Raw genomic sequence first — 26,344 nt, 5'->3', positions numbered from 1 at the left:
ACCATAAAACTGCGGCAGGCTAACTTATTAGCTTCCAAGTAGAGTAAAATTGTAGACTGTTCACTGTTTTTGACATGTGGTCTCTTCCTTTAAAGACTTATCGACACATAGTAAAGTTTACAGAAGTGCTTAAAATTGCTTTTGTATCAAAATCGTATGGTTATAAAATCTGTTGACAAATGGAGTAGTAATCTGCCCCTGTTTTATATAAATATAGGTTTTCCGTATTTTTTTTTTTATATCACTGGTTACGTTTGTTTGGGAAAGTCAATCATCTTCACACACATACTCATTCATATTCTGACTGACTAGAGTAGGTGTTGAAAAAATATGGCCCCTAAACCAAAACTGGCTCAATACCTGTTTTTGTAAATAAAGTCTTATTGGAACACAGCCATGCTAATTAATTTATGCATTGTCTATGGTTGCTTTTGAACTACGATAGCAGAATTAAATAATTGAGACAGAGATTATAGCCTGCATAATCTAAAATATTTACTATATTTACTTTTATAGAAAAAGTTTGCCACCAACCCTTGGGTTAGAGGATATCCATATTGTGCTGATAATGCATTCTATATCCCTTATAGTAAGTATATTCTCCCTCCTCTACCTGGCTCCAGCTGTTTCCAACTATTTAGCTACACTATAGTTGCCTTGACTATATCTACAGTTTGCCTTACTCCTCACTTCTAACACCAGATACAAGGTTCGAGTTATATTTCTTGATACATTCTAAACCAGGCATACTTAAAGACTAGCCTCTATTCTAATGGTAATTCTATGAAACATAACTAACTGAGGCAATAGATTGGTTCAATGTCAGAATTCTCTTGCTACTAGAGTCCTGTACCAGCAGCTCAAAGTCTCTCTGAGCTTCTATTTTGTTAACTAATCTTGTCTAAGCTTTTGCATTTTGTTTAAATTTTCATTAGCCACTCACACTCTCAAGAACTGTACCTTTACTCATTCTGAATTGCCTATCAACTTTCAGACCTAGGTTCTGGTTTGACTATGTTTAGCTGGATCTTGGCTCTTTCACACTTGGTTCCTTTTTCTACATACCTGATCAGATGTTATTGACAACCTAAAAATATATCAATTGGCAGAGCAGTAAAGAGATCAGAATTTTTACAATTTTTAAGCCATCTTTGTATTTATATAAATCTTAGATATAGTACAAAATAGTTGTATTTACTCTACATACCTGGTCAGATGTAAAACTTAATATTTCAAAACTACATCCAATTAAAAATAATATTACAGGCAGAGGAATTAGAAAGTCTTTCAAACGTAGGTTCAAAAATGCTGCAAAAAAAAGATCTTTATTGAAAAGTGGTAAAATATCACATTTTTAAACTTTAATTTGATATGATTTCTTAATACTTATGACAATGAAATATGGTTTTACACATTTCTTATATTCCTGTCTTTGAAACCTTCCTTCACACTTCAGCACACAGAAGCAGTGTAACTACTAATCCACTAGATTCCTCCTTGACCTCATCTATGAAGTATCTCATTTTCTTAAAATCATTAGTAAATATTGCTAGCAATCATTGGCTCTTGGGTCACTACTAAAATATTTATAGCAGTTTTTGCACATGCTATAAGTCAGATAGGTTCTTTAGCTATTCTGTTAAACTTCAATGAAATCTCTTGGTTGATTTCCAAGATAACGATGAGGAACTAGCCATAATAATTTGCCCGATGAGAAAAATTAGCTATCTATTACTAGTTAGCTACTCCACATTGGAAAACTTAAAATGAATATTTAACTTTGTTCATCATTGTTATCAAAGTGCAATAAGCAATATCACAGCATTTTTTTTTTTCAGTTTAATGTTTTCTGCTTTTTTTTAGTACAATTCCTAATCAGGTCAAAAGAATGCAAAAAAAAAATGCTTTCTTTTGGTTTCTACAAGTGTTGTTTTCTCATAGAGGTCGGCAAAATTTTTCTTTTGGACAAAACCAATGGGAAACTCTAACGAGTGATTAAAAAGTAACTGAATCATTCAGAAGTCTTATCAATTTGAAAATCCTTTGTCCATCTGAAGAAAGCGGTGAGACAACTAAATTTAAAATATGAATGAAACTATAGTTTATGATAATGTAGATAACATAAAAATCCTCCAACCCTTGATTTTCTGTCTATCTGCTTCAATTCTCCTCATCACTTAAATCTAATCATGACCTAGCAAGTAGCAAGGTGTGGATATTTTGAACTCAATAGAGGTGAAGAATATAGATCAGATTTTACATGTTTCTTCTGGGGCAGATTATTGTTGAATTCGTTTAATTGAAAATCTTGGGACAGAGGTATGAATTTAGGAACAAAATTCTAATTTCCTATTACTGCTATCTATATTGTGACATTTGCAAGATATATCCATAAAATAAACTCAAATAATAAAGAGACTTACACCTACCTCCAATTGTGCAGATCGAAGACAATACTAGAATGATTTCAGGGAGGTCCGGAGGATAACTTATGAACTTATTTCTGAAATATTCCACCCAAGTGCCAGAAAGTCTTTTGTGAACAACACGATCAATACTGGAATTCGAATTCATACTGTTGTTTGTCACAGATTGTCTGAATCCAACTGTTATGACTCTGCAAAACTCACATAAGAACAGTAAAATCTGCCTTCTTCGTAGTCTTCTAATATTTTTCTTTATTATTTATAATGATACCTTAGAGTCTGCCAAAATTAGAGATACTTTCCCTTCAACGATGCTTTCAATAGAGCAAGTGATAGAGACTAGCCAGTGTTACCTTGGGTTCACTTACAATGTCAAGCACTGCTCAGCATTATTCACCTTACAATTTTCTAACTATCTGAAAGAAGGATTTTTTATCCAACTGGTTACTGGGACCACAGGCTGGTACAGGGATGGACAACTGAGGAGTTTGCCCTCAGCTTCTTTGAGCCTCTGGAAGTGTGTTCTGGAAGCTATTCCAAAATAAGTAGTGGGATGGGAGAAAAATATTCTCATTTCTTTTGTGATTCTATCTAGATGGAAAATACTAGTCCATGATGATATTTAGTTATAGCCTTCTTTTATCTCATTCAGAACAGTGACGGGTTAGATTTTGTCTAACGTTTATGTATTTATATAACAACTGAGCACATAATAAAAATATTGAAGCCAAAAAGATTTAAAGCAGAGGAGTTGTTACATGTTTTATCTCATTGTTACTTTTTGGAAAAGAAACAACAGGGGCCATGACACACGCATACACATATGTTTTCTCATATATGCTTTTCTCATTACAAAAACAATATTTTGAAAGGGAAAATTAATTAAATAAACATGCTTATTGTGAACACTTTTGAAATAAGTATGTAAACAAACATTTCAAAAAACAGAAAAAATAATCCACAATTATGTCATCCAGTGGCTCTTACATGTTTTAGTTACATACCTGGGTTCATTCTTATGTAATTACACTTTATACTATTTTCCACTTGGTATTGATTGTATACCAGCATCAAAGAGCCTTGTAAACACCATTTACAAAGGTTGTAGCATATTAGCACCAATTCAAAAGTGCCAACTCTATGGTCAGATTGCCTGCATACACAGGCTTGATGGGCTGCTGCTTGCAGAGTGAAAGACTGAGCAACTTACTTCAAAGCTGTTGGCCTTAGTTTTCCAACTTGTGTAGTTTTTAGTCTGTGTGATCTCCCTCCCTGAATTTATTGTTCTTATTTGGCATTACCTGTAGAGCTATAATAATAGTGGTGCCTAGGTCTTATTCTCAGAGGTTTCTAAATCAGTCTGGGTTTTAACCTGGGTTCCCCAGGCAATTTTAATGTATAGCCAAGGTTAGCAACCACTGTGATTCACCCAATTCAAAGGCGACAGTGCTCAATTTTTAGTCTCAATGCCAGCTTCTTTTTAATATTCCTGATTCAGGTATTGTGAGAATGGGTATCAATGCCTTTCAGGCAAAGAGACGACCAGAAATACACCTATGGTTGACAAGTTTGGTTTACTTTTTGTCTCAATGAGGGAGAACATTCATCCTGGGGAACTGTGGGGTATTTCGGTAAAAGGATGTTAGAAAGAGCTTAGTGTGGATCTGGGCTGTGGCTGGGTAATTTTGGGGACGGTCAAAGAAAGTGCAGGGTTACTATATATTGGGTGCTGTCAGAAAGAGAAATTCTGTGATTGGGTATCTCAAATCTTATCTATATAAAGGGCAGACTAGAATGAGCTGTAATGAGTACAGATGAAGCAGTCACTCATTCTAGCAGAGAGAAGGGATGTTTGCTATTGTATGGGTTGCACAGTGACTGTTTTCTCTCACTTTATTATGGTCTCAGAGTGACATTATCGGATGTTGATGCTCTGTGAGATTGTTTATGTCCAACAGGAGAACAACATAGACTAGCTGTGAGCATCAGGCTTGTAGTAACAATGAGTGAGACCTAGCTCTGATATCAGACCAGTTCCCTGATGTCAGTGGCTGCTTTTTTTATTTAATTTTTGACTTACTTCAAAGGATTTCTAAATTCCTTATCCTTACTTAAACATGTCAAGAGCTGGAGGCAGACCAGGGGATTTTGATAGTAAAATTAGTGGTAGAGCAGAACAAGCTCAGCTAGCTCTCTGAGAGTGATTCTTAACCTTAGCTACGCACTGGAATAACTTAGAGTTTTAAAAATACAGGTGTCTGGGTTGCCCCTCTAGAGAATAATTTAATTGGACTGAGGTACAGCCTGGGTGTTTGGAACCTTCAAAGCTTCCCAGTGATTCTAAGGAACAGCCATAATATAGAAGCATTGCTCCAGAAGTCCGTGCTGTTGTGATACACTGGTGATATTTGTTCTTAGTTAACAATAAACTGTTTAGGACATTTATTACCTTGTTCACTGTTACTCCAGGACTAAATATCCTGGGCTTAATTGAAAAATAAAAAGTATTTTCTGCATCAGAATTATACATTCTTACTTGCTTTCAGAATTTAATACAGTTGTTTATTGTTTTCCAAACTAAAAGTGGGGATTTATATTCCCATGAGCATTTTTTTTTATTTTTAAATTATTTATTTAAAATCTTTGATAAGTGTTTACACATTCGATCCTAATAGTTCCCTTTCAAAAAAGAATAAAATCACTTTAAGTCTTACCCTTGACATTCAAGGATAGATATGGTCAAGTTCAACAGAATTTCACTATCTGGCTGTGAATATGTGGCGAATACTCAGTTTGGCTTTTTCAACCTCTACTCCAAATTCTCCTAACAAATCTTTGCTCCCAAGAAATGACCTCATCTTAAATTTGTATGTGGATGCTAATATTCAATATTTTAAAAGATAAGGGTAAAGAACTCTGAATAAACAGTGCAGATAAATGGGTTTTTAGTGTAATTAAAATTCTTCAGTTTAAACTGACTTTTTACGACTTTGGATAAGTTTATGAGTCCATGTCTCATTAAAGAAAAAATATTGATTTGTCATAAAATTACCACATAGGTTTCCTACATTCATCAATAAACTATATAATGGCTTACTTTTCTTTGTGGAGTTAATAAATGACTCCCCTCTCAAAAATGACATGCGGATTTGTCCTCAATTGTCAGCCTTAAAAAATTATCTTACTCATAGAGTGGAAGTCATACTTATTCAACTTGTCTCTGAAAAGGAGAAGTCTTTCTCCCTTTTAATCACATTTTGCAGGATTCAGGTGACAAAAGTATCCTGAAGAGGGCACTGTGAGATCCCAGTAATCACAAGCTATAAAGCTCTTGCTCAATGGTTTCTGGCAGATAAACAACTAGGGTTGAATGATCTCAGTAAGCACACAACACAGCAGTGTCTCACTCACAGTCTCTGAAGATGGGTGGTCTGTCGCTCTCCTAATGCGCCTTCATTCAAAATGAACTCTTCCTCCCTCTGGGCTCCTCCGCTCCATACACCTGAGGAGATTCACCACAGCGTTAGCGTGCTTTCCTCTCAGTATCTCATTAAGGCAAAGAGAACAAACATGAGCCAGGTAAATAGTTCAGAAAGTTGATATACAAAGACAATAGAGGAAATGTAGGGGTTAAGAAGCAGAAAATCAAATTGAGAGGCTGGTTGGTCTTTGGGAAAGTCCTTGATTAGCTGCCATAGAAAAGGTGGAAACTCTAAGAGGGAATGGCTGGCTGAATCTGTAGCTGGAAATGTGTGGGAGCATCTGTTCCTCTTGGAAGGGAGGCTGAAGGAGAAGGTACCAGAGTGGAAGGACAACTTCCTGAAGGGGAAACTAGGAGGGCTCACCATCTAGAGCCTCAGGAATATCCTGTGGTGCGAAGTCAGAAGTGGAGGCGAGCTATTCTGTTCACCTCCGGACAGCCACAACCAACTGCAACCTCACTGACAGTTACTTGCTCCAAGTCCCACCCCTGCTCTGCACTCATTGGCTTAGGTTCATAACCCCTGACTTGATTGGCTGATGAAATAGAGTCCTCCACACAGCAAACCTAAGGCAACCTATGAAGATTAAAGGCTGTGTTTATTATTAATTTTTTCTTTTTTAAATAAACAAGGGTGGAACCTTTGGAAAAGGAACCTCTGAAAATTGCATTGCTATATTAATTTAAGGCTTTGGAACAGTGCATTTCTAACAAAAAGCTCATGGATTCCGTTTTCCCAGAATTCCAATAGCACTGAATTTCTTGAATAAGATAAGACGGTGGAGATTTTGAAATACAAGGACGCAGGTTGCTGGGTTAAAAAAATAAAATAATGGCTGTTCTGGGCATAAGGAAGAATGAAATCGAAACAGATAGGCAAGGTACACTTTCACTTCTGGGTCGTTTGTGTGGGAAAATATTTAGGAATAATGATAGACTCATTTATTTTTTCTAAACATAGTATATAAAGAACATTTTAATTGAACTTACTGAACGATATTACCATAGGCCCAATTTTCATATTCCCACTCTCATCGCAAAATATTTTGAGACAATTTTTTTAATGATTTTGCAATCCAGATACTTATTTGGATGCGAATCCTTATTATAATTTTACTCACTCAAAGCCTTTGCAAAGCTATTTCAATGCCTAGGAAAAGAAATGTGCAGAGAAGAGAGGTCAAAGAGTGGAAAAGTGAAAAAGCAAACCCATCAAAGACAAAAGCAAATACTAAAGAATCGCTGATTAAATTATCCTCCTGGCTGGCAAAGAGGCATTCACAGCCTTCATTTGTGGTCTTATTGAAACCACAAAGCAATAGACTTTGTTGAAGGAAAATATGTTAACAATGTAAATCCACTTGGGGGGTGGTCAGTCAAGGAAACTAGGAAAGGCTTTTCAAACTGATAAAGTACACATATGTTTTAATGAAATAAAAGTTAAGGTTGTTTCTGAGTAACTCATTTAGATGAAAATATAAGGATCTCATGCAAGGTCTCCCCTATCAGAGCTAGAGTAAGATTAGCAAATGAAACAATCGCTATATCTATAATCTTTTGAGAAAGATATTGACATTTATTTTAAAGTTATTTTATTTTGTTTTCTCTGTTTCATATCTAATTCCACCCCAATAAATACAAAGAACATGTCACTGTATTTTTCCTTTTTTTCCCCCTGTGATTTACTTGGGTGGAATTCAGTGAAAAATAAATAATTAGTTATGGTTTGTTTCTATAATACTGTGATTTGCCTTTTTAAATTTTGACTATGCTGTATAAAATTTCACCATTATTAAATTTAAAATTTTTATAGACTAAAATCTATTGACATTTTTTAAAAATTTCTTCTTTCATTTTTAAGTGAAAATGAAAGCACTTTAATATATATTAAAACCTATTTACTTCTAATTATTTTTTGCACTTTAAATGCAACAGCATTTGTGACACAGCCCTTGTACTAAAATCATTCAGGAGAAGCGAGGTCATGATCACTTTTCACTGAGACAATCAATGAAGATTCTCCAAAGGAATCAGGTTTGGACCTTATTAAGACAGGAAGGAACTGGTTGAATAGATGAGGATAGTGAAGAAATGGGAGTATTTAAGAAAATAAAGATGACCATATTTGCATTATTTCTATATATATATGGGAACTTTGGGGGATACAGAGATAAATGATAAGTGATTTCTTCCCCAAAGCAGCTTGCTTATATGTCAACGGTTATCCATAGTATAGTATGCATAATAACAAAAGCAGTTATATTAATTATTGTTGCAAAAGGTCATTGAGAGGACATGATGATATTGTCCCCAGAGCTGGACTCAGGCAATCGGAGGCTCCTTACTCTTTCTCCTGTACTTGGAATGTATGCTCTGCCCACTATTCCCACAGTGAGAACCATTTTCAAAGATGCAGCCTTGAGAGAGCCATGTGTTGTTGAGACGGAGTGGTATATAAAACTGAACCCAGGTGAGGTCTCTATATAAACTCTTAAGATTTTGGGTGGCAGGTGTGGAGATATACTAATCTTGCAGTTGCCTAAGACAAGACTTGTAAATTCCCTCTCTTATTAAATCTACCACCTTCCAATCTGGAGTGACCTGACTCTTTCTTCCATCTCTCTCTGCCCTCTGTTTATAATGGCCACTTTCAGATTTCACCTGCAAGTTCCCAAGTTTTTGAACCAATAATTTATACAAGGAAATAATAAACATTTTCTTAGAATTAATAAGAAGTTGGCGCAAACAAAGTAACGTCTTAATAGATTTTGAGAGATGAACTAAACTTATATAAACACACGGTTTTCTGAAATACTATAATGTATTTGGGATATTTTCCATAGTTCACTGTAGTAGGCTTTGGGGCAGTTATCAGTCTTGATAGACAGGTAATAAACTATTTCTTAAGGAAGCTGAAAAATAAATGTAATAGGTATTCAGATAGAAAGAGTGGGTAGTTGAGGAAGGCGTAGTAAAACAAAGTTCTCAAAAGGTGAATGATTCTGGATTACAAGAATATCTGGTGTGTGACCATTATAGCATATTGAAAAGTGAAATAGAAGAAAACCTTTTAAATTTTGAGGGGTAAGTTTGAACATACACACGCACAAATATTAGGTTTCTGACTCAATTTTTACCTGTATATCAACCCATAAAACTACAACCCATACAAAATACAGGGTATTTTCAGCAACCCAGAATATCTCCTATATCTCTTTCCAGTTAATAATCTTTCCCCCAAATTACCATTATTTGAATTTCCATTATTTTTTAATATTTTGCCTCTTTTTGCATTTCATACAAATGAGACCAAATACTATGTACTCTTTTGCCCCCAACTTCTTTCACTCATTAGCGTTTTGTGAGATTCGTTCACAACATAGTTTTGTTCTTTCTTCTTTGTTTCTGTGTAGTATTTAATTTTATGATTATTACTATAATTTATTCATTTTAGAGTTGATGGACATGAGAGCTGTTTTCAGTTTTTAGCTACCACAAATAAGGTTTCTGTAACATTTTCGTATATGTCTTTTGATGGATATATTCATTCATTTCTCTCGTGTGTATATTTAGGAGTTAATTAGTGGGTCAAAGTGCATGCAAAATACAACTGTAGTAGATACTGCCAAAATGATTGTACCAATTTAAACTCTGACCAATCTTGCCAATAGTCAGCATTGACAATGTGTTTTAAAGTTTTACTTATTCTGTTGGATGTTCAGTTTAATTATATTTGTAGATCTTATTTTCTTTTAACTGATGAATGATAATATTGAGGACATATCTTTTCATGTGTATATTGACAATTCTTGTGTAAGAAGTGCCTGTTTAAGTCTGTTGCCTATTGTTAAAAATTGAATTATGTGGGATTTGCATTTCTGGGAAGATGGAGCTTATGTATTTTTCTCTATTCTTCCCAGTTAGTGTACAGACAAAAGCCCTGGACATTATATATGTAACAAACATAAAAAGACTCTAGATAAAGAGAAGGGAGACCAGATAGGGACCTTGAGACCTGAGTAACTACACAGTGATAAATTCCCTGGGTCTTCTTTTGCTTCATGTATCTCAAACTGGGTACTGTAGAAGCTAGTAACCTGAAAATGACAATGAGTACAGAGTTTTAAAAGACCTAAGAATAACCTGTTCTCTCAAAAGACCAGGAAAGAGGCAGCCTGTCCAGATGAAAACATTTATCAATAACTGCCTTACTCCAGCCAAACACCACAGGAAAAATTTCACCTCCTCCTTCCTCACACAAAAGAATGTACACAACTAGCAAAAGCTGAGTGGGAAGCAAAGACTTCACTTGTGCAAGACCATAAGAAGGTACCAGAACCCTGCCCCCACCTCTACTCTTACCATTCAGGTTGGTGGCAAAAAAAGGCCTAGTGGAAGCTGGGACTTTTAAACCCACCAGACAATAAAGAGACACCTTGTGACCCTGCAGTTCAGTGGAGACCGTGTTGGAGCCTGGACTTCCACTCCCACCCAGTAAAACAAGGTACTTGTTACCCTCCTTACTGGGGTGGTATCAGAGGAGGACACATGGAAAGTCTGGACATTCACCACCATTCGGCTACAAAATGGTTTCTTCTCATGGTATCAGCAGAGACCATGCAAGAGCAGTAAAGAGACACTTCATTTCCCCAGCCCTATGTCAGTAAAGACTAAGTATAGAACTTGAACTTCTATACTAAGCTGCCAATAAGAAGCCCACTTCTCCCCATTTCTCCTGCCAAAGCAGTATCAGAGGAGGCCTACTAAAACATGTGATTTAAATAAGGTCCAGAGTCTTATAATATTCAGTGTCCAAATATTAATTAAAAATCACTCATAATGATCCAAGACGCAAGATGAATTCTAACTTAAATGACAACAGACAATAAACAGACACCAAATCCAAGATGACACAAATGTTAAAATTATCTGAAAAGAATTTTAATACAACTGTCATAAAAATACTTCAATAAATAATTATAAAAAACATTTGAGACAAATTAAAAAATAGAAACTCTGGTGAAAGAAATAAAAAGTTCCAGGAATAAAAAAAATATGGCAAAGAAAAACAACATAGAATTTCAAAGATAAAAAATACAATAAATGAAATTAAAAAAAAAATGAACAAATGGGCTCAACAGCTAAATGGAGAAGACGAGAAAAAAAATCAATGAATTTGAGGAAAGAACAATAGAAATGACCAATTCTGAAAAACACAGAAGAAATTGGCTAAAATAAAATCGAACACAGACTCAGGAAGAAGTGGGATTAAAACAAAAGATCTAATATTTGGGTCATTAGAGTTCCAGAAGGAGAGGATAAAGAGGATGGTGCAAAAAAAAAATTCAAACAAATAATGGTTGAAAGTTTCATAAACTTGGGGGGAAAAAACAGACCTACAAATTCAAGAAAGAGAGTGAACTCCAAATAAAATAAACCCAAAACATTCATGCCAAGACACAAGTTAAACTTCCAAAAACTAAAGATGAAAGAACAAAATCTTGAAAGCAGCCATAGAGTAGTGATGTCTTACTTATAAGGGGTCATTTCACTATAAGCACTGTTTTCACTGCAGCCCACACATTTTGATAAATTGTGTTTTCATTTTCATTTAGTTCAAAATATTTTTAATTTCTCTTGAGCTTTCTCTCACTATTACTTTTGACTTATCTATATCCCCCTTCAATTATATCAGTTTTGCTTCATGTATTTCTGTTGTTGGATGCATATTTGTTTATAACTGTTGTATCTTCTTGGTGGGTTGATTCTTTTTATGATAGTAAAATGTCTTTCTTTGTCTCTAGTAGCAATGTTTGTCTTAAACTCTATTTTGCCTAACATTAGTATAGCCACTCCAACTCCCTTTCAAGTACTGTTTGTATGTTATGTCTTTTTTTTTTTAATCTTTTTTATTTTCAACCTACTTGTGTTTGACTCTAAAGAGAGTGTCTTGTGGACACCATATAGCTGGGTCATGTTTTTAATTTTTTAAATAAATTCTACCAATCTATGGTTTTTAATGGGAGTGTTTAATCCTTTTACCTTTAATGTAACTACTGATAAAGTGGGATCAAAATCTGTTACTTGGTATTTGTTTCCTAAATGTCTTATGTCTCTTCATCCTGAATTCCTTCATTGCTTTCTTCTATTTTGCTAAACAGGTATTATCTAAGGTACCATTTTACCATCATTTCTTTTCTGAGGAAAAATAATTACTAAATATAAACATTTTAATTGACTATTAATCGTAAATTTATAAAAACAAGATCTCTTTCTTTACCTCCCCAAACGATATCTTTTTACTATTTTTCATCATCTATAACTTTTATTATATTTTCATTTTAAAAGTTTTATTGGACTTCTTATACACATTTTAATTATTTTGCTCTTGTGTATACATAAAAAGGAAAATATAAGCAAAATACATTGATAAAGGTAATTCTAAAATTTCATTGCTTTCAAAATTTAACTTTTCTGAATTATTTTTGACTCAGAAGTTGTCTGGGTTTTTGTGTGTGTGTGTGTGTGTGTGTGTGTGTGTGTCCCTTAGTGATGTTAATTTTTTTCAAATAAAATTTTCATATATCTTATTAAATTTACTGATGGATAATTTATTTTTTATTACTATGATAAATATTTTTATGACTATGATAATTATTTTTTCTTCCCTCATATTTCCAAACTGAGTGTGGTTTTGGTAAATTTTTTTTTTCACTCATGCCTCCATGCCTTCGGCAGCCATCGGCTTATTCTCTGTATCAATGGGTCTGTTTCTGTTTTCTTTATTTATTTGTTTTGTTAGATTATATATACAAGTGAAATCATACAGTATTTGTCTTTCTCTGTCTGACTTATTTCACTTAGCATATTACTCTCTTGTTCCTTTCATGTTGTCACAAATGGCAAGATTTTATTCTTTTTTATTGCTGAGTAGTATTCCATTTTATTCTTTTTTATTGCTGAGTAATATTCCATGATGTGTGTGTGTGTGTGTGTGTGTGTGTGTGTGTGTGATATATGTGTAATACACACACACACACACACACACACACACATATCACATTTTCTTTATCCATTCATACATTGATGGACACTTAGGTTGCTTCCATATTGTGCATATTATAATAATGCTGCAATAAACGTAGGGGTGCAAATATCTATTTTAATTAGTATTTTTAGTTTCTGTGGATGAATATCCAGAAGTGGTATTGCTGGGTTATACGGTAGCTCTATTTTTTTTTAAATACAGTTGACATACACTATTAATGGCTGAGTAATGCTCTATTGTATATATGTACCACATCTTCTTTATCCATTTGTCTATTGATGAGCACTTAGGTGACTTCCATATCTTTTTAATAATGCTTTGTAAATAATGCTTCAATGAACATATGGATGCATATGTCCTTTTGAATTCATGTTTTAGGTTTCTTCAGGTAAATAACCAGAAGTTAAATTACTGGGCTCTTTTTTGTCTCTTGTTATAGCCTTTATTTTGAAGTCTATTTTGTCTGGTGTAAGTATTGCTACCCCAGCTTTTTTTTTTTCCTGTTTCCATTTTCATGAAATACCTTTTTTTTATCCTTTTACTTTTAGTCTGTATGTGTCTTTTGATCTGAACTGCGTCACTTATAGACAATGTATGTAAAGGTCTTGTTTTCGTATCCATTCAGCCACCTTATGTCTTTTAATTAGAGCATTTACTACATTTACATTTATATTAATTGTCAATATGTAGCTATTGCCATTTTATTATTCGTATTTTTATCTTTTTTTTTCTTATTTTTAAAGAAGTATCTTTAACATTTCTTGTAATACTGTTTTGGTGGTAAGGAACTCCTTTAGCTTTTTCTTGTCTGTGAAGCTTTTTATCTATTATTTGATTCTAACTGATAACCTTGCTAGGTAGAGTAATCTTGGTTGTATGTTCTTGCTTTTCATCATTGTGAATGTTTCATGTCAACGTATCCATGGAAACTCTATTTTTAATTTTTTGAGGAATCTCCATACTGTTTTCCATAGTAGCTGCACCAATTTATAATCTCACCAACAGTATCCAACGGTATAATTTCTTTTTTCATATATTTTTGAGTTATTTTCTTAGTGCCCATCCTCGAGATTACCATTAACATTTTACTTTATAGCAGTTTAATTAGGATTAATACTCACTTCATGCTAATACAATACAAAAACTTAGTTCCCATGTAACCCTGATCCTCCTTTTATGCTGTTATTGTCACAACTAGCATCTTTATACTTTGCGTGCCTTTTAATTTAGATTTATAATTTTTGCATTATGCAATTGTCTTTAAGTCAGAGAAGAAAAATAGAAGTTACTAACAAAAAACCATTTATACTATTTTTAATATTTACATATACAGTAACCTTTATCATGTTCTCTAATTTTTCATGTGCATTTCAGTTACTGTCTGGTAATGTCTCTGTTTGTACTAGTATAACTAATTACCACAAACTAGGTGGATTATAAACAATAGAAATTTATTTCTAACAGTTCTGGTGGCTGGGAGTCTAAAATCAGGGTGCCAGCATGGTTGAGTTGTGGTGAATGCTCTCTTTCTCACATAGTAAAAAGGAAAGAGTGAGATAGCTTTCTGTCCCTTCTTATAAGGGCTCTTAGTCTATTCATAAAGACCTCACCCTCATGGCTCCATTATTTCCTAAAAGCCCCATTTTCAAATCTCATCACATTGGGACTTAGATTTCAACATATATATTTTGGAGGAACGCAAATATGTATCATTACTGTCAGCTTGAAGGTGTCCCTTTAGTATTTTTGTAAGGCAGATGTGCTGTTAACAAATTCTCTTTATTTTTATCTGGGAATGTTTAAATTTTTTCTTCATTTTTGATGAATAGTTTTACAAAATACAGAATTCTTTGTTGACAGCTTTTTTTTCCCCCCCTCTAGCATTTTGTTGTTATTGTTGTTATTATTAGTTTGGCATTTTTGATATACTGTCTTACTTCTGTGGTTCCTGGTGAAAAATCAGCTGTTAATATTTTAAAAATATTTTATGTATATGAGCTGTTTTTCTGGTTTCAAAATTCTCTCTCTTTGACAGTTGGATTATGATATATCTGTGTGTGGATCTCTGAATTTATTTTATGTAGAGTTCAATAATCTTCTTAGATATGTAGAATAATTTTAATCAGATTTGGAAAGTTTTTAGTCATTATTTCTTCAAAAATTCTTTCAACCCCCCTCTGTCTCCCCTTTTCTTCTGGGACTCTTGTTCGGAGTATGGTAGTGCACTGATAGTGTTCCACGTGTCTCTGAGGTTATGCTTATTCTTCTTTATTCTTTGTTGTTGTCGCTGTTGTTCTTCAGACTGGATAATCTAAATTGATCTATCTTAAAGTTTACTGATTCTATTTTCTGCCTGCTCAAATTGTGTTGAGTCCTTCTAGTGAATATTTCTTTTAAGTTACTGTACTTTTCTAGTCCAGAATTTTTATTCGTTCCTTTTTATGATGTCTATTTCTTTACTGATATTTTATAGTCAATGAGACATCATTCTCATGTTTTAATTCTTTAAACATGATTTTCTGTAGAGCATTGTGCTAGGATCCTAGTCATTCTTTAAAGTTATAATGCTTGCTTTCACATCTTTATTATTCACAAGAAAGTAATCAGAGACTGGGTTTTTTACCTAATAAAATGTAGTGTTTTCCAACATAGCAGCAAAGCTACTCACTGGCTGCTGGGCAACCAGTCCTAATACCTCTTTATTCACGATGAGCCCTTCCTCAGGAATGGCTCCCAGCACCAGAGGTAATACATTCATAGAATAAGTTTCCTTTTCCCTTTGGGAACTGAGTTTTTTCCTTCTCATTAACCAAGACGACAGCTCTCATGGGGGCAGTGGGCTTTGAGTGTGGGTTTAGAGGTTGAAGTTTAGATAGCAGGAAGGTTGTCTTTAGAGAAGACAGATAAGAAAAACCTCCAACACTTAGAGGCATAAGAAAAAGATGAATACTGGTATATGGAAGATGGAGTGTGAGCACAACCATCCATGCCAATGGAGGCTTTTGTTTCCTCTGAGATAGAAGCTGAGAAAAAAGTTATGAGAGAGGAAGGTAATTTTTATAGGAATTTATGAATAATGAAAAGGGAAAAGATAAAGCCTATTGCCCAAAATGTGTCTTGTGTATGCACACACTATTGTCTGTGTGTGTGTGATGGCGGGGTGCAAAGGGGGGCAACTGTGATAGGTACACGTGTGTGAAATGGAAGCTGGTTAATGATCTTACTCTAGAGAAGCCAAGCCCAACTGTGCTTCTCTGAGGATAGTATTTGCCCCAAGTACTAGCCCTGTCTTCAATCCCCCACCCCTGGTCTGTTTGGCTAATTACATGTAATTTTATGATATTCTGGATAAAGATCACTACCCCTAACTTGTAAGATAGAACATTAGTTCCAAAAGACACTAATCATTAAACAAGTAGTAACAGAAGAACAGGAGGAAAAAAATCCTCAATTTCAAATCATTCATGTTAAAGTATGCTGGGAACTGGTAATGAATGAGCACTACTTTTTGAGGATCTCATCATGAGAAAGACATTCTGGTGGAAGTTGGTATGACTTTATGTGAATAAAATGCCAAAAAGCAGGTGGCTGGGTTAGAATTTAAAGGAGAAAAATAGAAACCAAAAGCACTAGGCAAGAAGGGCTTTCTCATTTTTTTAAAGTAGTATGTAGAGAGAGGAGTTCATAAGAATATGAAAGTAATCTGTGTCTGTTTCTTTATTTTTCCATTTTAATATGTAAATAATATTTAATTTGAAGCTGTTTAATGATAGTACCAGAAACTTATTTTTAATTTTCGTCTTTAGTTCTTTGAGGAGGTAGATTGTAGAAATTTAGATGCCAAGAGAAAAGGTTTTCAGAAACTTAACATACCTCTGTGTAGAGTAATCTTTTCACTTACTTTCACTCACTGTGGATAAACTAGTTTGATTCTATTATGTACATAGATACAGGACATAAAAGACTGGGAAAGAAAAGAAAAGCTAATTAAATTTTCTTTCAAGTCAGAAGTAATATTTTAGAGCCTGTGTATGAATGATGTGGCAGCTACAGAGCAGCAAGTGGATAGGTTTAAGAAAATTATATGTCTAGACTTAAGATTCTGAATAGAATTGGAGGTTAGGCAGACAAAGAAGTTCAAAAAATAAAGGTGAAGAAAATTTTTTAACGAACTTCAGAGCAAGTGGTTAATGAGTAATAGCTTTTGGCAGGATAGCAAAAGAACTGGAAATTCTCTCTTCAGTGCTAGAGTTCAGTTAGAAAATGAAATATTCTAAGTATTAGTGAAGATTTTATCATCAAATTTCATGGGTTTTTCACTCCATCTCATTCTTCAGCTCTTCATGCTTCCCATGGTCAAGTAACTATTTTTTCTCTCAAATGCATTTGGCTACAAATCAATGGTAGATAAATACTAGGCTGTAGTATTCTTACTTTTATAAAGTTAGGTGACAGAAATTATTGTTAGGTAGCTAGTCAGACATGAACAACAGGGGGAACAAAGGAATAGGGGCCCAGCATAGACACCACCTAAAGAACACTCCAATGATAGCAGAATTCTGGGTATGCGCGTGCACACTAGGCAAAGTTATAGCAGTCAGGTGTCAATCAAAATGACTTCAATTGTCAATCACCTAAGAATGCCTTTGGAACCATCCATCAAGGGCCAAATATAAGGCACACATTCACTCTTCTCAGTCTTTTTTCTCTTCTTGGCTCCCCTCCCTATTTCCCTTCTGGGCTTCCCTACTTTTGCCCTTTTCAGTTCCCTTTTTTGTCTTTTTTTGCCCTTCTGGGTTCTCTCTCTTTTTAGATGGCCTTTTGTGGCCTTTTTGCCTTTTTGTAGCCTTTTTGGCTCTTTTGTGTTAGTTATAGTGCTGGGACCATGTGACTCCTTGGGGCATTCTTTGTCTTTCTAAAATATATTTTTAACAAAACTATTAAATTTCAATGACCTGTGATTGTTCACTACCATAATTTGAGGAAGAACAGAGGAAAGATGCTAACTACACATCTGCACCATCATTATCTCTCTCCCTCCCCGCTAACGTTGGGGTGACACCGAACTCTGATCTGGCCCAATGGTGATGTTATATTTGTGTCTGTATATCATGTAGCTATCCAAGTTGTTGTCAACTAGCAAACAATTTACATTGAGCATAATTGAAACAGTGGCTTAGTAAACAGAGAATAAAAGAAAAGCAATAAATACTGTTTCTGAAATCAACCCAAGTAGCCTAAACTAGAGAGACCACAAACCTGCTAGAAACAAATAAGCTCTTTGAAAATTAATTAGTTCGTTATACATTATTTCTTGCAACCCATTTGCCTTTTACACTTGAGTGTGACTTGTTTTGGGGCTCTTCTTGGTCATTAGTTTTTTGTTGTTTTTTTTTTTTTAATTTTCATGTTGTTAAATCTGTTAATTGTTTCCTTTATGGGTTTGCTTATTATTACAAACTGAGGTTTAAGGATTTAAGAAATATTCAAATTATGTTATTTCTAGTCATTTAAAATTATTGGATTAAAGATATTTAACTCAAATCCATCTAAAATCAATTTGGTGCATGGTAAGGGCAATAACAAATATTCTGTAGGAATTCAGCAGAGAAAAATTAATCACAATAACTTCTAGAGTTTTTCCTAGAGGGAAGTATTATCTGAATTCAAATAGATGGTTCAATCAAAAGTCAAATGAGGGGAGACATAAGCTGAAGACAAAAGGAGTGTGACGGGTAGGGGAAACTAATATGATCATGTTACTTTTTCTTAACTTACTTCGGCATCTAAAATGGAAAATAGAGAAGACTGATCTTGTCATCAAGTAATTCAGAATCTAGTGAGGAAGACAAGCATGTGAACAAATAATGATCAAGGGGTTAATAGTAAGCGCAATTATAGAAATCGAATCTGGTTTCTTCAGCTCAACAATATATTGATGAGCTTTATCCATTTTGTTGAGAGTAGTTGTAATTCATTAAAGGTCATTGCTGTATAATACTCCATTGTGTAAATACTATAATTTATTTATCAATTCTACTGTTGATTTGCATTTGGTAATTTCTTTTTTCACTATTACAAATAGTGCTTCCATGAACATCCTTGTACATGGGTTTTAGAGAGCATATGTATGCATTTCCATTGAATATACACCTAGAAGTAGATTTGCTGGTCATAGGGTATGCCTATGTTTAGCTTTCTCATACAGCCAAAAGGGTTTCCAATTCACACTCCCATCAGAGTGTATGTGATCTGTGTTTTCTCACCAAACTTGGTCTTGTCTGTCTTTCATGTTAGTCATTCTGGTACATGTTAAGTCAAGGTTTTAATTTTTATTTCCTTGATGACTAAAGAAGTTGAGCATCTTAAATGTGTTTACTGGCCATTTAGACATTTTCTTTTGTGAGGTGCATATTCAAATATTTTGCTCAATTTTTTATTGAGTTGCCTGTCTTTGTTTTATTGACTTGTGGAATTATATACATATTAGACTACAAGTCCTTCATCACATATATTTATAGCAATAACTTTTCTCACACTGTGGGTTGCTTTTTTACGTCCGAAGATCTATCTTTTGAAAGGCTAAAGTTATTAAATCTTAAAGTAGGCTCATTTTTCACTTCTATTTTTTTTTTTCATTTCATACTCCTAAGAAAGGAATAAGGCATCAAATAATTGTGGATGTGTGTCCTATTTAAGCAATTGTTGGCTACTACAGCCAAATATATGTTCTACAATACTTTATTTTTAAAGCTGTGTTTTATCTTTTACATTTAGATCTTTAATGCATTTGAATAGATTTTTGTCTCTGGTCATTGATGAGGGTCAATATATAATTTTCGACTTGAGTATACAATTTACACATCATCATTTATTGGAAAAAACCATTTTCCCCCAATCGTTCGCACTGTCTTTTACATTTGTCATATATGTCAGATACCACATGTGTGTGGGTCTGTTTCTGACTCTCTATTTCATTGTATTCATCTAGTTTCTTATCCTTGAATTAATAGCACATGTCTAGATAAAAAATCTTTAGTTTATTGCTGTTTTTTTTTTTTGAATCGGCTTGTCAATTTTTAGAATTAAATTTTTTTAAAAGCTGTTTAAAGTTTATTAGATTTTCATTGACTAAAATTTAGCTTGGAAAGAAATGACATTTTTGTTTTTACTATCTATGATATAATAGGTCTTACCACTTATTTAGGTTTTCTTTAATTTTTTGGATACATTCTGTAGATTTTGGTGGTGAGATCTTACATATCTTTCAATGAATTTATTTGTATATATTTCTTTTTATTTGGGGAGGATATTCTAAATGGAATTTCAAAATTTTTATTTTCCATTTTTTACTGAAACATAGAAATAATTAATTTCTTTAGAAGATATATTTTAGAATAGTTTTAGGCTTACAGAAAAATTGAGAAAATAGTACAGAGTTCCCATATACCTCCTTTCCTAATTTTCCCTTTATTGACATCTTACCTTAGTATGATACATTTGTTATAATTATTAAATCACATTTAATACATTGTTCATAACTGAAGCCCACAGTTTATTCTGATTTTCTTAGTTTTTATCTAATGTCTTTTACTGTTTATGGATCCCGTTCAGTATACCATATTGCATTTATTTGACATGTCTTCTTGATGACTGTGACTACTTTGAGGAGTACTGGTCAAGTATTTTGTAGAATTACCCTCTATCAGAATTTGTCTGTTTTTAAGACTAGACTAGGGTTATGGATTTAGGGAAGACCACAGATGTAAGACGCCAGTTTAATTACTTTGTATCAAGTGGATATACATCAAATCTTACGTTTACATAGGATATATTTGTAATATAGTTAGATTTTCAGGTTAGACTTCACTCCTTGGTATCCCTAGTCTCTTAAATGAGGTTTTTTGTTTGTTTTCTTTTTTCTTTTACTTTTTTTTGGGGGAGGGTATACATTAAGGTTCATTTTGTGTTGTAAAGCTCTATACATTTTGACAAATGCATAATGTCACTTATTAACTATTAGAGTATCATACAGAATAGTTTCATTGTCCTAAAAATCCCCTGTGCCTCACTTAGTCAATCCTCCTTTCTAACCCTTAAGCCCTGACCACCACTGATGTTTTAACTGCCTCTATATTTTTACCTTTTCCAGAATGGCATATAATTGGAATCATACAGTAGGTAGACCATTTAGACTGTCTTTTTTTCACTTAGCAGCGTGCATATGGTAGCTCATTTCTTTTGATGGTTGGGTAATACCCTGTTGTACAGATGTAGTTTGTTTACTCATTTACCTGTTGAAGGCATCTTGGTTGCTTTCAGTTTTCGGTGTGTGGAGGAGAGACTGCTCCATGGCGTGCCTGCTGACTGACCCAGGAGCTGGACCTAGGCCAGAGGGGAAGTTGTTTATCATGGAACTAGTTTGGAGACTGTTTTGATCTTGATTCCTGTGTTCTGACACAAACCAGCACCTCGCCCTTACCCCTGGTGCAGGCTGAGTCCCAAAAATAGTCTCCTTGTCCTGACCTGTTTAAGAACGTAAAGCAATTTCTTATGCTTGGAAATAGTCACATCCTAGGCCACATGACTATCTCTCCTCCACACCCCTACCCGATATAATTCTCTGGTGCCTGCTAAGTGGCCTGGGAATCCATTTTATCTTGCAGCCACCCAAGACATGCCGCATAGGTAAGTTTCCCTTAATGAACTCTTCTATTATTTACCAGACTGGAGTAGCCAGCCTCTCTGTTTGGTCTTTCCTTACCCTCTGTTGATGAAGGTATATTTTAAGTTCTGAGATCTTTCTCTGGGTCTACATGTACTAACAGTTGGCAAGCCAGCCAGAAAACTGAAGAAATGGACCTTGGAGAAGAGGTATCTGTGGGGGAAATCCTATACTGGCCCTCTACTTCTATGTGGGGAGGGGTAAGCCATATTTTAAATGTGTGTGGACCACAGTGAGAATACAAGGACACTCAAAAACTACAACTGGCCTCATGTGTTTGTTTAAGGAACTGAGCATTACATATTGCAGCAAGAAAGGAAAGCACATGGCCATAGCTTCAGGTTGGCTCTTTTTATGGGTGGTTTGGCCACCAATGCCCAGCTAGAGGCAGAAGCCAACGGTTAAAAAATTGGAGGCAGATCTCGGGGAAACCTACCAATCTTGAGCACATATCCAAGCTGTGGGAAGGACTTGGAACTTGGAAAGAGTGAAAGAAAAGGTGAGGGTGGGAGAATAATAGCAGCAGGGAAGAAAGGGCCTATAAGGGGAACTGGAAAGCAAATGTGGCATAATCTGGTTGCCACAGGCAACTTGAAAGAAAAGACTGATCATCAGCCTAATGTAATACTAGTAGAATTATAGAAAGTTTTAAAACCAGAAGAGTTGATACACTTGGCTCCCCTAGGAGACACCCTAACATGTTCAGGGGAACCCTCTGGGACTTCTTCCTACTCGAGTTAGGCTCCTCTCCTCACTACCAACTCCTAGTATAGGATGAAGGCTAAGATCGTCCACTGGTGAGGGCCATGGGGGCAACCAGAGGCCTAACATGAAACCTGCCATCAGCTGGTCCTCAGAAATAAGCAGAGGGTAACTGCTTTGGTTCACATTGGTGCTGAATGTAACCTAAGACATGATCATCCTCAAAATTCTCTGCCCCCCTCAGTGTTATAGATGGCTATGGAGTCCAAAGTGTAATAGTCAGAAAAGTTTCCTTATTTCTGCAAATTGGGCACTCACTTTCCTTCATTGAGAGAACGAGGTCTTCATCTCCCAAGTCCTGGAAAGATACTGGGCATCAGCATCTTCCGAGGCCAGACTTTGTGAACCCCTACTGGGGAAGTCTGCCTTTGAGTACAAATAATCAAATCAGTACTGAAGGCAAAGCCAATTGGGAGTTGGTTAGTTTACCACCACCAGAGAGAGTGGTGACAGTTAAATTATTATTGGTTACCTGGAGGATATAAGGAAATAAAGAAAACCATCTAAGGGCTCCCCGCTGTGGGCATTGTGTACCTTGCACACCATGCCTTTAACAACCCAGTGTGGTCAGTAAAAAAGCCAGACAGCTCGTAAGAAATGACAATAAATTATAGAGAGCTAAATGAGGCAGTGATACCCATTCATGTACTGTACCTAATAATTTCCATTATAGTAGATAATTTGGCTATGAGAATGTACCATGCAGTGCTGGACCTGGCCAACCCCTTTTTTTTAGCAAACATCCCAGGTGTTGAGCCTCAAGATTAATTTGCCTTTACCTGGGAGGAGCCACAGTGGACTTTCCAATTGCTTTCTCAAAGCTATCTATATATCCCCATCATATGCCATGAATTGGTGGCCCAGGATTTGTCACTGTTTTCTTTTCTGACCCCAATGAAATGGGCCCATTACCTTGATGACATATGTTAACCCGTGAAGATTTACATTTACTGCAGAAAATACTGCAGGCCTTGCTGACCACCTACAGGAAAGGAGATGGAGAGTGAATCCAAAAAAAATTCAAGATCCCGGCACTGCAGTCAAGTTCTTGGGAGTCATATGTTTGGTAAGATCTGTGTTATTACTGAGGCTGTCCTACAAAGTACAAGCCTACCCCATACCAAAAAATATGAAAGAGGTACAGGCTTTTGTGGGAATTTTGGGGTACTAGTGAACATTTATACCCCATTTAGCACAATGCCTTTATCCCTCATACCTTTTAGTCAAAAAGAGATACATATGGGACTAGGGAACAGAGTAGCATTCCACCTTCAAGAAAACAAAAAATATTGGTTAAACAGATCAAAGCCCTTAGATCAAATCTCATACATGGGTTTACCATTGGAATTAGATATTTTAGTTGCCCCCAGAAGGCATGGGATAGGTACTATGGCAAAAGCAGAAAAAAATATTACTAGTACTTGGACTGCTTTCTCTTAATTTTTCTTCTTTCTTGCATGTGTCTATATTTTTGCTGTGGACTATGTCTCCAATGCAGTCACTTGTCAACCGAAGAAACTATCTCTTAGTTATTAAAGCCCCTTGCTGACCACTCAGGTACCTCGAAAAAGAGTGGGGCACATGAGATTGTAAGATCTGAACAGAATGGGGCAGAGTATGGAGGAGAGACTGATCCAAGGTATGACCTCTGTGTTTGTCCACATCCTCACCAAAATTCATTATTATAATTAAAAAAAAAAACAAAAACAAAAAAACTAGCCATTCTAATAAGGATATAATAGAATCTCATTATTGTTTTAATTTGCAGTTTCTTAATGACAAGAGATTTTGTACATCTTTTCATGTGCTTATTTGCCATTTGGTGAGGTGTCTTTTTTGGTGAGATGTCTTCAGATCTTTTGCCTGTTATTTAATTAAATTTTTTCTTTTTCTTTTTCTTTTTTGTATATTTTGGTACTAGTCTGCTATAATTTTAATATTTATATCCCAAACTCATAGATTGAAATTCTAACCCCTAAAAGTTATGCTATTACTAGGTGAGGCCTTTGAGAGGTGAGTAGGTCATGACAGTGGAGCGCTTATGAATGGAATTAATCTTTTTATAAAAGATCCACAGAAATTCCTAGTCCCTTCTACCAGGTGAGAAGTCTTTGACTTAGAAGAGAACCTTTACTCAACCATGTTGGCACCCTAGTCTTGGACTTTCAGCCTCCAGAACTGTAAGAAATAAATGTCTGTTATTTATAAGCTACCCTGTCTGTGGTATTTTGTTATAGCAGCCTAAAAAGACTAAAAAAAAATTTATATCAGGTATGTGTTTTACGGATATTTTCTTTCAATCTGTGGCTTGTATTCATATTATCTTTACATTGTTTGTCCCCAAACAAAATTGTTTTTTTTGTTGTTGTTGTTAAATAAAGTCCAACTTATCTTTTATTTTTTATTCATGGATCATACTTTGGATATTGTATCTGATAAACTCATCCCCAAACCCAAGGTCATCTAAATTTCCTCCTATATTTTCTTCTAGAAGTTTTATAGTTTTGCATTTTTCATTTATGTCTATAATCCATTTTGAGTTAATATTTGTAAAAGTTAATTAGGTGTCTGTATTAATTGTTTAAGCATATGGATGTTGTAGAAGTTTGAATAGTATCCCCCCCCCTCCAAATTCATGTTGATCTATAACCTCAGAATGTGATCATATTTAGAAATATAATCTTTGCAGATAAAATTGTTATGGATGTAACTTAAAGATGAAATTAAGGTAAAGATAAAATCATCTTGTGTTAAGGTAGGCCCTAAATCCAATGACTGGTACCCTTATAAGAGGAGAATAAGACACACAGAGACACAGAGGAGAACACCATGTGAAAATAGAGGCAGAGATTGGAATGATGTATTTACAAACCAAGGACTGCCAAAGATTACTGGCAACCACTAGAAGCCTGGAGAGAGGCATGGAACAGATTTTCACTTAGAGCCTCCAGAAAAAAACAACACTACTGACACCTTGATTTAGGACTTCCGACCTCTGGATCTGTGAAAAAAAAAAGTTCTATTATTTAAGTGGCCAAATTTGTGGTAATTTGTTATGGTGGCCCTTGGAAAATAATCAGACATTTAATTGTCCCAGCAAGATCCTTTGTTGAAAAGACTACCTTTTTTTCTCCACTGCATTGCCTTTGCAGCTTTCTCAAAAATCAGTTGACTATATGTGTGCGGGTCTATATCTGGACTCTCTATTCCCTTCCATTGATTTACTTGTCTATTCTTTTGCCAATACTACACTGTATTGACTATAATAGAGGTCATCCAGGCCCAGTCCTTTATTACACAGGTGAAAAAAATGGAAACCTCTAATGGTTACATAACTTGCCTATTTTCACACAGTGCAGAATCAAGCATAGTAATTAGGTCTTCTGCCTTCTCAGCTAACTTTTTTGCACTACACTGCACTGCATTGATTACTGTAGCTTTATAGTAAGCCTTGAAGTTGAGTAGTGTCAGTCCTCCAATTTTGTTTTCCTTCAATGTTGGGTTGATTATTCTGGATCTTTCACCTGTCTACATAAACTTTAGAATCAGTTTGTCAATATCCATAAAATAATTTGCTTGGATTTTGATTAATATTGTATTGAATCTACAGATCAAGTTAGGAAGAACTAGTATCCTGACAATATTAAATCTTCCTATCCATGAACATGGAACATCTCTCATTTACTTATTCTTTGATTTTGTTCACCAGAGTTTTGTAGTTTCCCTCATACAGATCTTGTTCATATTTTGTTAAATTTTTACCTAAGTATTTCATTTGAGGGGCTGCTAATGTAACTGGTATTGTGTTTTTAATTTCAAATTCCACTTGTTCATTGCTGATATATAAGAAAGTGATTGACTTTTGTATATTAATCTTGCAATCCTACAATCTAGCTATAATC

The 26,344-nt window shown here is 34.8% G+C and overlaps 2 protein-coding genes across 2 annotated transcripts in view; one reads left to right on the top strand and one right to left on the bottom strand.

Annotated features, from left to right (window-relative positions):
* Positions 1 to 6,348, bottom strand: part of SLC9C1 (solute carrier family 9 member C1) — a 95,759-nt gene extending 89,411 nt beyond the window's left edge. The window contains exons 1-4 of the mRNA XM_011355501.2: positions 6,272 to 6,348; positions 5,838 to 5,928; positions 2,430 to 2,617; positions 1,208 to 1,308 (exon numbers count right to left, since the gene is read on the bottom strand). Of these exons, the coding sequence (XP_011353803.1) occupies positions 1,208 to 1,308; positions 2,430 to 2,574 (246 nt within the window). The 5' untranslated portion in view covers positions 2,575 to 2,617; positions 5,838 to 5,928; positions 6,272 to 6,348. The remainder of the gene's footprint in view (positions 1 to 1,207; positions 1,309 to 2,429; positions 2,618 to 5,837; positions 5,929 to 6,271) is intronic.
* A 1,857-nt stretch (positions 6,349 to 8,205) lies between these two features.
* The window catches only part of LOC111736153 (OX-2 membrane glycoprotein-like), a 28,542-nt gene continuing 10,403 nt past the window's right edge, over positions 8,206 to 26,344 (top strand). The window contains 2 exon segments of the mRNA XM_023527666.1: positions 8,206 to 8,377; positions 24,000 to 24,081. Coding sequence (XP_023383434.1) covers positions 8,206 to 8,377; positions 24,000 to 24,081 — 254 coding nt within the window.

Source organism: Pteropus vampyrus, unplaced genomic scaffold, assembly GCF_000151845.1.
Source record: "Pteropus vampyrus isolate Shadow unplaced genomic scaffold, Pvam_2.0 Scaffold1, whole genome shotgun sequence".
NCBI lineage: Eukaryota > Metazoa > Chordata > Mammalia > Chiroptera > Pteropodidae > Pteropus > Pteropus vampyrus.
This window is presented reverse-complemented; position numbering and strand designations above follow the sequence as displayed.